The sequence below is a fragment of the Nicotiana tabacum genome, chromosome 18 (assembly GCF_000715075.1).
Source record: "Nicotiana tabacum cultivar K326 chromosome 18, ASM71507v2, whole genome shotgun sequence".
In the NCBI taxonomy this organism is placed as follows: Eukaryota; Viridiplantae; Streptophyta; class Magnoliopsida; order Solanales; family Solanaceae; genus Nicotiana; species Nicotiana tabacum.
In genome coordinates this window covers 64,219,919-64,232,580 of record NC_134097.1, presented here as the reverse complement: position 1 = coordinate 64,232,580, position 12,662 = coordinate 64,219,919, and the positions used below count along the sequence as shown (strand labels likewise).

Below are 12,662 nucleotides of genomic sequence, written 5' to 3'. Positions count from 1 at the left end.
CCTCCGGAACCAGGAGGAAGATAAGTGTCCGCGCCCCTGGGAGAAGTAAGTGGTTCCACCGATGGCTCAACATTTTCCCCGGTTTGGCTTCAGCATCGTCACCTTCCGATTCCTCTTCAGTTGTCGAAAACTTAGAACCAGAACCAGAACTAGAAGCAGTAGACTGCGCCGAGAGTCCATTTTTAGCGGTCAACTCAAGCTTCCGGGCCCTAGCAATTTCTGCATCAAAGTCAATAAATGCATTCTTTGGCCTCTTCCAAGGTTTTTCTCCTCATTCTATACATGGCATAAGTTTTTTCAACAATGAGGTAAATCGCTCGCCACTTAAGTTCTTCTTTAAGTTGAATTACTTTGGCAGAAAGGTTTTCCCAGGAGGACCTAACAGATATGAGGCTAATATCAAGGTTGCAGACGGTTGAATTAAAGATCCTGTTATGCTCGATAGTCTTCTTGTGCTTATCTTTCAACTGGGCATGTTTCACCCTCACATCAGTAAGCTCTTCAAATTTGGAGTTCAAGTCTACTTCTAATTCAGTCATTTTTCAGCAGTGGTAGCCTCGCGCTCGGTTGCAGCAAGAATATCATCCTGTACTTCAGCCTATTTTTCCCTATCTTCATCGAATCTAGCCCTCTCTGGTCCAATTTCTTGCCTAAGGTTTACCACCTCTTGCTCTCTTTGCTACAAATGAGTCTCATGCACAAGTGCCGCAGTGGCTTTGGTTTCCAATTTCGAGAGGCGGAGAACGGTTTCATTCCGTTCTACCAAAAGTTGATTCCACTCAGATATGAGTTCCTCCTTCTCACAAATCAACCTTTGAAGTCTTTCAGAAGCTAGAAAGTTGGACTACAAAACAAGAGAAACAAAAACATAGAATGCATTCAGGGTCCTTTTCCAATTACAAAGGAAAAAAAGGAATGCACTGATGCAGCATTGTGCATGATATTGTTTATAAAACACTCTCCCAAGAGTTCTTGGATCCTTTTCCAATCTCTTTTCGCAGCCAGAGGCTTCAGATAGTTAGCAAGCTCCATCGGTTGGGAAAGCAGGTTGCACCCGGTAGAGACCGAGAGGGTCACATTCCTCATACTTTGCGGATCTTCAGAACCCCATAATATTGCCCCTAATTCCCATGAACTGGGGACTGGGGAGGAGGAATATCTCCTTCGTTATCAGATGCGGCAAGTGGAGATGATGTAGCATCTGTCAATGGGAGAGTGGAAGAAGATGGAAATGATATAGCAATTGTTGGTGATGGCGAAGATGGGAATGAATGATGGAGTTGAAAGGTGTGAAGTGATAAGTAGGGATTTTAACTACTTATTTGCGCTCTTTTACTTTCATTTTAGCTCAAAATTGCTTAAATGTATTCCCGAAAACTAAAAAAGCACAATGTGGACAGCACAATATTGAGTGCGTTCGCAGATCATGAAGAAAACTTCTGACAATGAATGCTATGTAAAGTGCGGACCACAAAATTTTGGTATGGCCACAGAAGATAAAGATTAGATAGATAGGATTTTAAGGCCAAGAAAAAATGTGGACCGCACCATTTTTGTGCGGCCGCATAATCAAGAGCGCGTCCACACTCAGAATTGTGTGGTCCGTAGAATTCCAAAAATGCCAAAGCCAAGGTCAAGAAGTGCGGACCGCACTATAATTGTGCGGCCACATAAGCAAGAGCGCGACCGCACTCATAAATGTGTGGTCCGCAGAAGTTGGAGCAGTGCGGCCGCAACCCAGAATTGTGCGGCTACAGAACTGGAACTTGTCAAGCCAAGTCTCAATGTGCAGACCGCACACACAATTCTGCGGCCGCACAACCTCCGTAGGGGCAATTTGTAAGATATTTTCAGTTTAGTACAAATGGAACTTTTTGTCATTTTAGGTCAAGTTTTGTAAGTTCGGAGAACCTGATGTGTTTTTACTTAGTGTATTGGGTAACATTGTACTAGTTTAGCTTTTAAACATTAGATTTCTTCCCTTAATCAAGTATTATTAATTCTATCTTAGTTTCTTCTTTAATTTCTTTATTTTTCATGAGTAGCTAAATTTCTAGCTAGGATTGTGAACCAACCCTAATGTAGGTACATAATGGGTGTTTGATTTAGGGCTTATTTGTGATTGGGTTAGTGATATCTAGCCTAGTTCTTGCTTGAATTCAAGAATTAGGAGTGAACTCAAGAAATTGATAGCCCCAATTAAAGGGTTAAATTTAGAGATAGTAAGACCCGACTTGAGCATTTATCACTTGTTTTGTGCAATGCCCATTTGGACTTGAGAAAGCCAAATTGGGCAAAATCACTCTAACTATCGAGAGGTATTGAGTGGGTAATTGCGTGTGATTGCTATATTACAACCCCGACGATTCAAATATGCCCTAGAGTTTACAACCCATTAGGTAACCACCTAGGTAAAAGTCACGACCCTAGACCTTTTATAAACATGAAAAACAACAATACCAAAAACATTATCTCTTAGCTTCTCAATTACAATCAATAGCTTAAAAGTAGAAGTAGGAACAACAACTGAATATGTGGAAGTGTAATCTTGGGCATATCATACAGTAACACTAGGTGTATAGCTAATCCAAAATCTAACTCCTAGTTGATTCGACCCCGACTTGCGTTGGGTTTTTATTATTGCTTCGACCACCTCATAACCTATATTTGTGGTGTGAGTTTGGGTGACATCACAAAGCACTCGCATCAAGTGCAGTGCTAGTGGTTGGGTGTTCGCCAACCAAAAATGGCAGGGACTCGGTACCACACACAATAGTTGGGACCCGATAATGGAGTTGACATTTTCTACCAAATCAAACTTCCCCCAGAGCATCGAGGCATCATCCTCGGTTGGAACATTTAACTCAACAGATGGAGCATTCTGTTGAGTTGATGATGAACATCGCCTTCTGCATGGAAAAGACCCACATCAATGGCTTCTCCATCATTGTCGACCAACATGGTATCTATGACTGACCAGGGAAGAGAGCTAGTGATCACGACTTCCGGCGATGACTAGGGGGTAATAGTCTTTGCCCTTTTATTGTTTTCCTCGGCCGAGGAAGAACGCCTTCTTTTTGGTTGCTTGATCTCCAGTCGGGAACCCCGTAGTGAAATATGTGCCCCCGAAGCAGGCCTGGAGATACCTGTTCGAGTAAGTGCCTCCTGAAGCAGCCTCGTTGCATCATCAGGGTCAACCAAGACGTCCTCCTCAGGGACAGTAACAAAGGTCGCGGTTAGACATAATTTCATGAACAAGTCAGAGGGGTTCAACTATGTTCTTCACATTAAAAAATAAAAGCAAGGTAAGTTCAAATTACCATGATATTTGGCCTTCCACTCATAATTAAGGGACAGTACTTTCCAAAAACGAGTTTCGAGCGTTATAACATCCATGATCTTTTGGACCCAACGGTCTAAGCCTTTCACTGCTGGTGGGACCCATCGAGTTGCTAAAAACATGACATGATGAAGAGTCAATATAGTCATAAAGGAATATTTTGGTAAAAAGAAGTTTAAATTCAAAAGGTTTTACGAGTGTGATTCCTTGCAGCCAGAAAGGATGAAGTCGTTTCCAGAATGATTTTATCAGTGGCAACTGCAACGAACCGTTCCGTCCATTTACGGTCATTATCATCATCCATGCTGGTCAACAAAGCATCTTTGTCATGCTTGTCGATGTTTATCATTCCCTTACGGAAAATTGTGGGAGAATAGAGATTCATCATATGAGTTTTAGCTCTTCTCCAATCTCCTGGCGCAGGCGCCGAAGGCAGGCAACCATCCTCCACACGGAGGGACGCACCTGTGCCTAACATATTTGGTAGCGGAGGCAAAACTCTGCAATCACAGAATATATTCTCCACTCAAAGAAAACGCCCCAAAGTAAAGGGATACGTGTAAGAATATGTTAAACCCTCCATGGAAGGGTCACTCGCTCCGATAGATCAGGAGCAATAATATCTAACTCCTAGGAACAACAATATTCCTTCACAGTAGTAATACTGGAAGGGCAAATAGAAGAAGGTTACCTACTAATAGCCCAGGAATGGGGGTTAGTAGTGGGAAATTTTTCCTCTGACTTCTGGGATGAAGGAACTTACAATTAGAGTAACAGAGTCCTCAGCCTTGTTCTTTTTTTGTAAAGAGCCAACACATATAGAAGAAGAATCCATTGAATAAGAAGAAGGAGAAGGGTTTTCGTTAGAAGAGAATTAAGGAAAAGACAAAAAAACAAAAGATCCAAAGTTAGAAGTTTGAGAAATTATGAAGTACATAGGAGAAGGGTGATGCATATAAGTAAAATTTTGGCTGCTAAATTTATGGCCTTGATTACCTCAATAATTGGCAAAGGCCGTGCTGAATTGTGGAATGACGCGTGTTCGGGGCATTAAATGCAGATAGACGTGCGACTAATCAACTGTTAGAAGCCTGAAAAGAGAATTATAGTAATTCCCGCTAAAAGGAGTATTTCTACCAACTTTTCGGTAACACAAAATTGTATAACCGGATAGCAGGGGGACTATCTTTATAGGGAAAGATATGATATGACACGTGGTCATCTAAAGGAAGGACACGTAGAACCTAAGACGGAGATGGTCAACGAACGCAGTTATTCTGCTTGTCACCGGAAGAGAATGTTCATAAAAGTGTACTAAATGCTTTACGTCTTGTAGCATTTAATAGATAATATTCCACAACATTAAGAATGGTAACCCGTTACAAGGAATTTAGCATTTATTCTATCGTTACACCTTCATCAATGTCCCTCATAATTGACATTAAAGGAGGGCACGATCTTAGGACCTCCTTCCTAGACGTAGCTATAAATAGAGAGCTCAGTTATCATTGTAAAGGATCCGAATTTTCTGGCTAACTTACACACATTCTATACAAAGCTTAATACAATTTTACCCTCTTGCTTTTGATCTCATCTTTGTTGTGCCCGGTAAGCTTGTTCTCGGATTCTTCAATTCTGCTATTTCATCTACAATCTAAGGCTAAGTATCATATATTTTTTTTAATTATTTTATTATTTCTAGATCAAATTAGTTTACTTGTCTAGAAATCACGTATAAATTCATCTGTACCATTTTACGGATAAATAAGGTCTTATTCCATAAGGAGGCTATGGTTTTACTACATGGTTTTCCTAGGAGAAATTCGCCCACACGAATTTCGCTACTTTCGGACATTATTCGGGTCACACAGCAAAAGACTGTGGAACTAGAGGATGATCTCGTGGACGGTGTTTGCTCTTACTTGAAGGATCTTTTCACGATCTCCGTCATGCTTCAAGAGATAAGTACCGCTTTTATGTTTGATTAAAATCTGTGATTATATGTTATCTATATCATATGCAAGTGATCCTGACTATTTGCTTCCATTGTTTATACCTGTTTCCCATCAATTGGTATCAGAGTCAGCTTGCATCTAAATAGATAACGTAGATAATATATACATATTTGCGATTGTATATGTGAATAGTTAAAAGCTTGTTGGTTACTGCGACACAGGAATTGAAAGGGTTAAATTCATGTGTGCCGCAGATTCTGTTTGAATTGTTGCCAGTTGCAAGTTATGTGTGTTACAATTGTTTATTGAATTTTTAAAAAATAATGAAATAGCGTGCCATGGTTTGCGATGACGCTGGGCAGAATCATCTTAAGAATCGGTTGTTTTCGTTTGTTGATTGGTATATAACCGAAAAGAACCTGCAAAGTGTTAAAGGCGTTTGAGGATGAAGACAAAATTTGTCTTGTAAAAGGGTTCCTTTTGGGAGATTAGGTCATACAATTAAGATGTGGTTGCACGTGATTTTCTCCATTGTTAAGTTTATGACCTATGGCCCATCAGAGAGCAAATATTCTATGTGACATTTAGGCTTCATGGCTGTAGCTAGGATATTGCTAATTACATGTATATTAGCTAAGTTCATGGCACTATTTATTTGTAACTGGGATATTAGCCTACGGATATAGCTAATGACATGAGATTGTCTTACCTCTCCTTTCCTCTTACACATATATACCGTGTATAAATTAAAAAAATTATGATTAATAAATAGGTACCACTTAAGTGTTTTATTTATTTAAAATCATTGAAAAAATTTAATGGCTTTATATATGTGAGATGATATTATACATAAGTTAAGAATTTATAGTAAATATGATCTGCTAAAGTGGTCTATTTATTTGAGTCATGAATAAATGTACTTAGTGTACCATGTGAAAAATTATCGTTGATAAGTTTACGCTAGTAGTAGAGTTTTCATCTACACCAAAGAGGTTTACCTCTTGATACTAGTGATGTTAATCTAATTCATGAGAAAAGAAATTGAGGTATTCACCAAATATGATGAAAACTAATATCTTGAATTCTCATGTGTATAAAACAGGAGGACACTTGGATGTAAGAGGCGATTTTATGTACTTTACGCAAAAGGAAGGACATAATCAACGTCATGTGCTCATGGAATAATTATAAGGATAACAGAAATCATAATCATATTTATTTTAATCCATGAAAATGCCTAAAACGAATATTCTCCGGATTTGTCATAAATTTGGAGGTCATGATATTGACGAACTGCAATTGATTTGAAATTTGGTAGGTCCATCGGAAACGACTTCGTGAGAAACACTCACTGCTATTCACATTATTTTTGGGTGTTTCAAGGTCGTTTAGATAGGGGTTTATAACGACCCGACTGGTCGTTTCGAGAATTATAGCCTCGTTCCCCATCTTTTTCTACTTCTTTGTGTTCTAGAGCTGTATTATGACTTATCGGGTTAGTTGGTTCGGGTCCGGATTGGTTTTTGGAGGAAATTGAGACATTCAGTCTCTTATGAGAAAGCTTAAGTTGGAAAAGTTAACCGGATGTTGACTTATGTGTAAATAATCTCGGATTTAAATTTTGATGGATTTGGAGGTCCGTGGTAGAATTATGCTTGAATTGGCGTAAGTTAGAATTTTGGTGATTGACCGGCAGTGGAAATTTTGATATCGGGGTCGAGTTGGATTTTCGAAAGTTGGAATAGGTCTGTGGTGTCATTTATGACTTGTGTGCAAAATTTGAGGTTAATCGGACTTGATTTGATAGGTTTTGACGTTGTTTGTAGGCTTATGAAATTTCAAAGTTCGTTAGGCTTGAACCGAGGTGTAATTCGTGTTTTTGATGTTGTTGGAGGTGATTTGAAGATTCAGCTAAGTTCATATGATGTTATGAGCCATGTTGGTATGCTTGTTGAGGTCGCGAGGGCCTCAGGTGAGTTTCGGGAGGTTAACGAATCATTTTTGACTTTTGGAGCATTGCTGATAGCTTCTAGTATTTTTCTTCTGGTTTCCTTTTACGCGATTGCATGACTATGTACTTGATCGTCTAATCTTATTTGGGGGTAGAGGTATGCTTGTTCTAAGCGATCATAGAGTTAGGGATGCGATCGCGTATGTGTGTGAAGATGTGCTTTGCGAACGCGTGGCTAGTGCCGCATTCGCATAGAAGTAATAGAGTTGAAGAGGAGTAGGGTGATTGCTCTACGCGATCGCGAGAGGTAGGATGTGATCACGTAGGTTTGTGTGGTAGTGGTTCGCGAACGAGTAGTGAATTCCGCATTCGGGTAGAGTAAAAATGTGGGGCAGCATGTTTGTGCGTCACGATCGCGAGACTATTTCCGCGATACCGATGAAGGAAATTTGGGTAGGCAGTGTTATATTCAAAATTGAGGGTTTGAGTCCATTTTTCATATTTTAAGCTAGAGACCACGGATTTGGGCCATTTTTGAAGGAATATTCAAGGAGTTGATTGGGGTAAGTGTTCTTCACTTTATTTTGGTTAAAAACCATAATCACATGTTCATTTTTATCATCTAAATTGTTATTTGGGGTGAAAAATTTAGGGAAAAAGGGAAGAGTTCTAGAGATAGAATTTTAAGGTTTTGAATGGGATTTTGTTGTCGGAGTTGAGTAAATTTAGTATAGTTAGACTCGTGAGTGAATGGGCTTTCCGGTTTTGTGACTTTTGTCGGATTTCGAGACGCGGGCCTAGGGGCCAGGTTTGAATCAATTTCGGGTTTTGAGTCTAATTTTGTATATTTTTCTTTTGGAATTGATTCTTTTAGCATATATTAATGGTATTGCACTGTTCGTGGGTAGATTCGGGGCATTCAGAGGCTTATTCGAGAGGCAAGGACATTGCAAAGTAGGATTTTGCTTTGATTGAGGTAAGTAACAGTTGTAAATCTGGTCCTCATGGTATGAAACCCCGAACTTTGCATCTTGTGACTATTTTGGAGGTGATGCACATTCCAGGTGACGGGTGTATGGGCGTGCACCGAGGGGATTGTGACTTGGTTCGTCCCGTGGAAACTGTAAAGTTGAACAACATGTAGTTAGCTATATTCTCTCTATGTGTTATGGAAATTTGACCGTAAATCATGTTAGAAACCATGTTTAGGTTATATGTTTGTAGCGTTGGGTCCCCTAGGGGCCGCATTACATGTTGAATTTCTTGTTAAATGCTATTTATACTCAGTCACAATTATTACTCGCATATTTTATCTCAGTCTCTATTATTCTGTTTGATGCATCATGTTATTGCTATTTGGGCTGATTTCCCTAATATTTGAGAGCCCCAGAGACTTGAGAGATTGATGACTGAGTGAGTCCGAGGGCCTGATTGTGAGGATATTTATTAGATCGGGCTACACGCCGCAACATGTTTTATTGATTTTGTCATGATTGGATTGTTATAGCGCTTGGGCTGAAGGAGTCCCTCCAGAGTTTGCACACCCCCAGTGAGCGCATGTACCTATTGAGTGCGAGTGCCGAGTGCTGAGTGATTGTGAGAAATGAGTGACTGTGAGGAATGAGTGATTGTGAGGTTGGATTTAATGGGTGGACTGAGTGATGAATGCTCGAGGGGGCTGTATCAGATTCCATTATTCTTGCACGCAGATGCTTCGTATCATTATTTGAAAATTTTCAGAAAGATATTTTATCCGGTTGATTTACTTGAACTTGACTTAAACAAGCTTATGTGACTTGAATTTCCGGATTTGAAAGCATGCCTATCTTTTATTAAAATTTCTGCATTGAACTGTAATTCTATAGCTCGTCAGTACTTCTTAGTACCTTATTTATTTCTTTTACTTACTGAGTTAGTGTACTCACGTTACTCCCCGCGCCTCGTGTGCAGATCCGGGAGTTGTTGGATACAGAGGTTGTTGATAGAACTCGTAGCTGGTAATTGGAGATAGCGAGGTAGCTGTCAGAGTTCACAACCTGCTTTCTTCTTCCCTATCTTTCCTTATTTTCTGTGTTTTAGATTCCAAACTATGTTAGTGTTATGCCCCGCAACATTACATCAATACCACATCCCGTAGTATTATATTACGATGATGTTACGTCTTGCAGTATTACGTTACGATGATGTTATACCTTGCAGTATTACATTACGATGATGTTACGCCTTGCAGTATTACATTACGATGATGTTACGCTTCGCAGTATTAAATTACGACGATGTTTTACCCTATAGTATTGTACTTTGAATTTTTTGAAAGGTAATTGACATAAGTCTAAGGAAAAGATTATTTGGAGATTATAAGAATTATGCCATTTCAAGCAAGTAATGAGTAAATTCGTGAAGGTAAGAGGGGAAACAAGTCAAAGAAAATGAATTTTCGTCCAAGCTTGGCATGTTGGTATAAAATATGGGCCGAGCGTTAATACCCGATATTTATGGACTAGTGCCATGCAAAGTGCCATATGACCACGATAGTATGATGTATAGGGTGTATAAAAAATGAGTAGTATTTTAAGTAATTTGAGATAATTCCTAGTTATGTGGATAATTGGGTTATTTAATGATTTTGATGGGATAATTAACTAAGAAATCAAAGTTTTTAGATAAATTTAAGGGCCCCAACGTGGCAACGAAGAAACTAGCTTAAATATGACTCTTAAGTCATAAATTAACGTGGCACCCTTAGAGAAGTATATGCATTAGTCATCTTATCAAGTGGAGCCTACTTAAAGGTTAAATAACCTTTCTAATTCAAATTCAATTTCTCATCTCTTAAGAGACTTTCAGCCAAAGAGCGTAGAAAGAGAAATCATAATACTTGTACCTACACTCCTCTTAAATTAATACCAAACTCCATTTGCTAATGGAGAGTTGGAGACATAAGGATGCAGAAGCCAAGAATGATTGTCACTCCCCTTGAATTAATACCAACCTTCATTTGGTAAGAGAATTATAAAGAAAGACAAAGCCAAGAATAAAGTGAGGGGATTTGTAAATTCATACGGATTTTTCCCTACTCCGGGTATGTTAAGGCTATTCCTTCTTTCTTTTTGGCATGATCTGTACGACATGAACGAAAAGAGAAAATGCACAACTTCCATAAATGACTCTATTCATAGAAATACTAGAGATGCTGATGTTCTTGATTCCCCATGTGTTATATTATTCTATCATCTGTTCACAGGTCTAAAAAATACGTAAGTTGTAAAGTTAATTTCATGATATTAATCAGAGGCATAATGGTCTTATGACGTACCGAGAGATTTTCTTAACATATTTTCACGTGCATTTCATGCATTTACATATGCACATTAACCCATGACCATATGGTGTTATGTATATGGGATATGGGAAATGTTATGGCATTATATATGCACCACCACCTAATCAGCTGGTATACGTTGATGATTTTGCCCACAATGGCCGAGATGATATGATGGTATGCCCTCAGAGGCCTGATGATGTTATGAAACAAGTACCTATGCACGACATTACATTCATACACATGTGTATGACACTATAATTATTTTGTGAATTACAAAGTTATCCAGACTTACAAGTTGAGTCATTTCCTCTATATTTCTTCCATGTATGTTATATACTTATTTATGTGCCTTATATACTCGGTACATTATTCATACTGACATCCCTTTTTTCTAGAGACGCTGTGTTTCATGCCTGCAAGTCCCAATAGACAGGTCGAGAGCCCTTCAAGTAGGCTATCAGTTCAGCGGAAGATGTTGGTGCGCTCCATTTGCTTCGAAGTTGTTTGTTTGGTTAGTATGATTTAGACATGTATTGTTTGGTATGGCGGGACTTTGTCCTGACCTATATGAAAATTATGTATTCTTAGAGGCTTGTAGACAGATGTCATGTATGTAAAAAAATTTATGGCCTTGTCGGCCTATGTTAAGTATACGAGTGGTTATTTTGGTCTTATTGGCCAGCATGTCTTATGTATAAGTTGGTATCCTATGTTGTATTCTACTTATCTCACGGCAACCATCCAGCTTAGTTATCTATGATAGTATGACATGAAAATATATGTTATATTGGTACTTGGTTAAGTAAGGTACCGGGTTCCCGTCGCGGCCAATCGGTTTGGGTCATTACAATTAGGCTTGTTACTTTCGGATTGGTTATGTTAGATGCTCATGACAAGTGAAACCTCGATGTTGGGTTTTATTTCCGCACTTATGTTTTGGGTTTGCCCCTTCTATGGCAAAGATTGAGTTATTCTAAAAGTATTGATTTAATTCTGGTTATTGTTGAAAGCATTTTGGTAATGTTGGCTGGCCTAGTATCATCGATAGGTGCCATCATGACGGGTCGAGTTTTTGGGTAGTGACAAGTTGGTATCAGATCCTAGGTTATATAGGTCTCACAAGTGATGAGCATGTTTAGAAGAGTCTTGCAGATCTGTATGGAGACGTCTGTACTTATCTTTGAGAGGTTGTAGAACCCTTAGGAAAACTTTACATTCTTGAGTTCTTGTCGTGTGAATCTGTTGATCCGGGTAACTAAACTTCATTTATTCTATTCTCTCATAGATGGTAAGGACACGTGCTACCGGTCAGGATGGACAACCACCAATACCACCAGTTGGGGTCTTGAGAGGTAGAGGTACTACTCGCATTGCAGCTAGGGCATCACCAGCAAACTCGCCAGTTGCCGTAGTTCAGGATTAGGTTCTAGTTATGGATGCACCGGTGGAACCAGCCTAGGCACCAGTTGTGCTTATTGTTATCCCAGGCCTTCAGGAGGCCTTAGCTCAGATTTTGACTGTGTGCACCACTATTGCTCAGGCAGTCTCTGTTTCGGCCGCAGCAGCTATTTCTTAGGCCGGGGGAGGTGCTCAGACTCCCGCCGCTCGCACACCTGAGCTGGTGGTACAGGGACTTCAGACACTGGGGGCATCACTAGCCCAGCCGATTGCACCTGCTCAGGACTATGTGGTTCTTGTCATACCTGATAATGAGCAACATAGATTGGAGAGGTTTGGTAGACTTCAGCCTCCTAATTTCAGCGGTGTAGAGGGAGAGGATGCCCAAGGTTTCTTGGATAAGTGTTAGAGGATTCTCCGTACAACAGGAATTCTAGAGACCAGTGGGATATCATTCACCACCTTTCTGTTCTCTGGGGATGTGAGAGGCATTGGCCTATTGGTGCAGCGCCCCTTACATGGCAGTAGTTCTTCGTTCTCTTCCTGGAGAAGTATGTGCCGCAGTCCCATAGAGAGGAGCTGAATAGATAGTTTGAGCAGTTGCGTCAAAATGATATGATGGTGATGTAGTGTGAGATGAGATTTTCTGAGTTGGACCGTCATTCTATTTGGTTGGTTCCCATAGATAGGAAG

The 12,662-nt window shown here is 39.7% G+C and overlaps 1 protein-coding gene across 1 annotated transcript in view; it reads right to left on the bottom strand.

Moving 5' to 3' along the window:
- Positions 1–1,121: 1,121 nt before the first annotated feature.
- Positions 1,122–12,662, bottom strand: part of LOC142172525 (uncharacterized) — a 29,390-nt gene continuing 17,849 nt past the window's right edge. The window contains exons 2-5 of the mRNA XM_075236163.1: positions 3,536–3,840; positions 3,361–3,452; positions 3,147–3,273; positions 1,122–1,201 (exon numbers count right to left, since the gene is read on the bottom strand). Of these exons, the coding sequence (XP_075092264.1) occupies positions 1,122–1,201; positions 3,147–3,273; positions 3,361–3,452; positions 3,536–3,840 (604 nt within the window). The remainder of the gene's footprint in view (positions 1,202–3,146; positions 3,274–3,360; positions 3,453–3,535; positions 3,841–12,662) is intronic.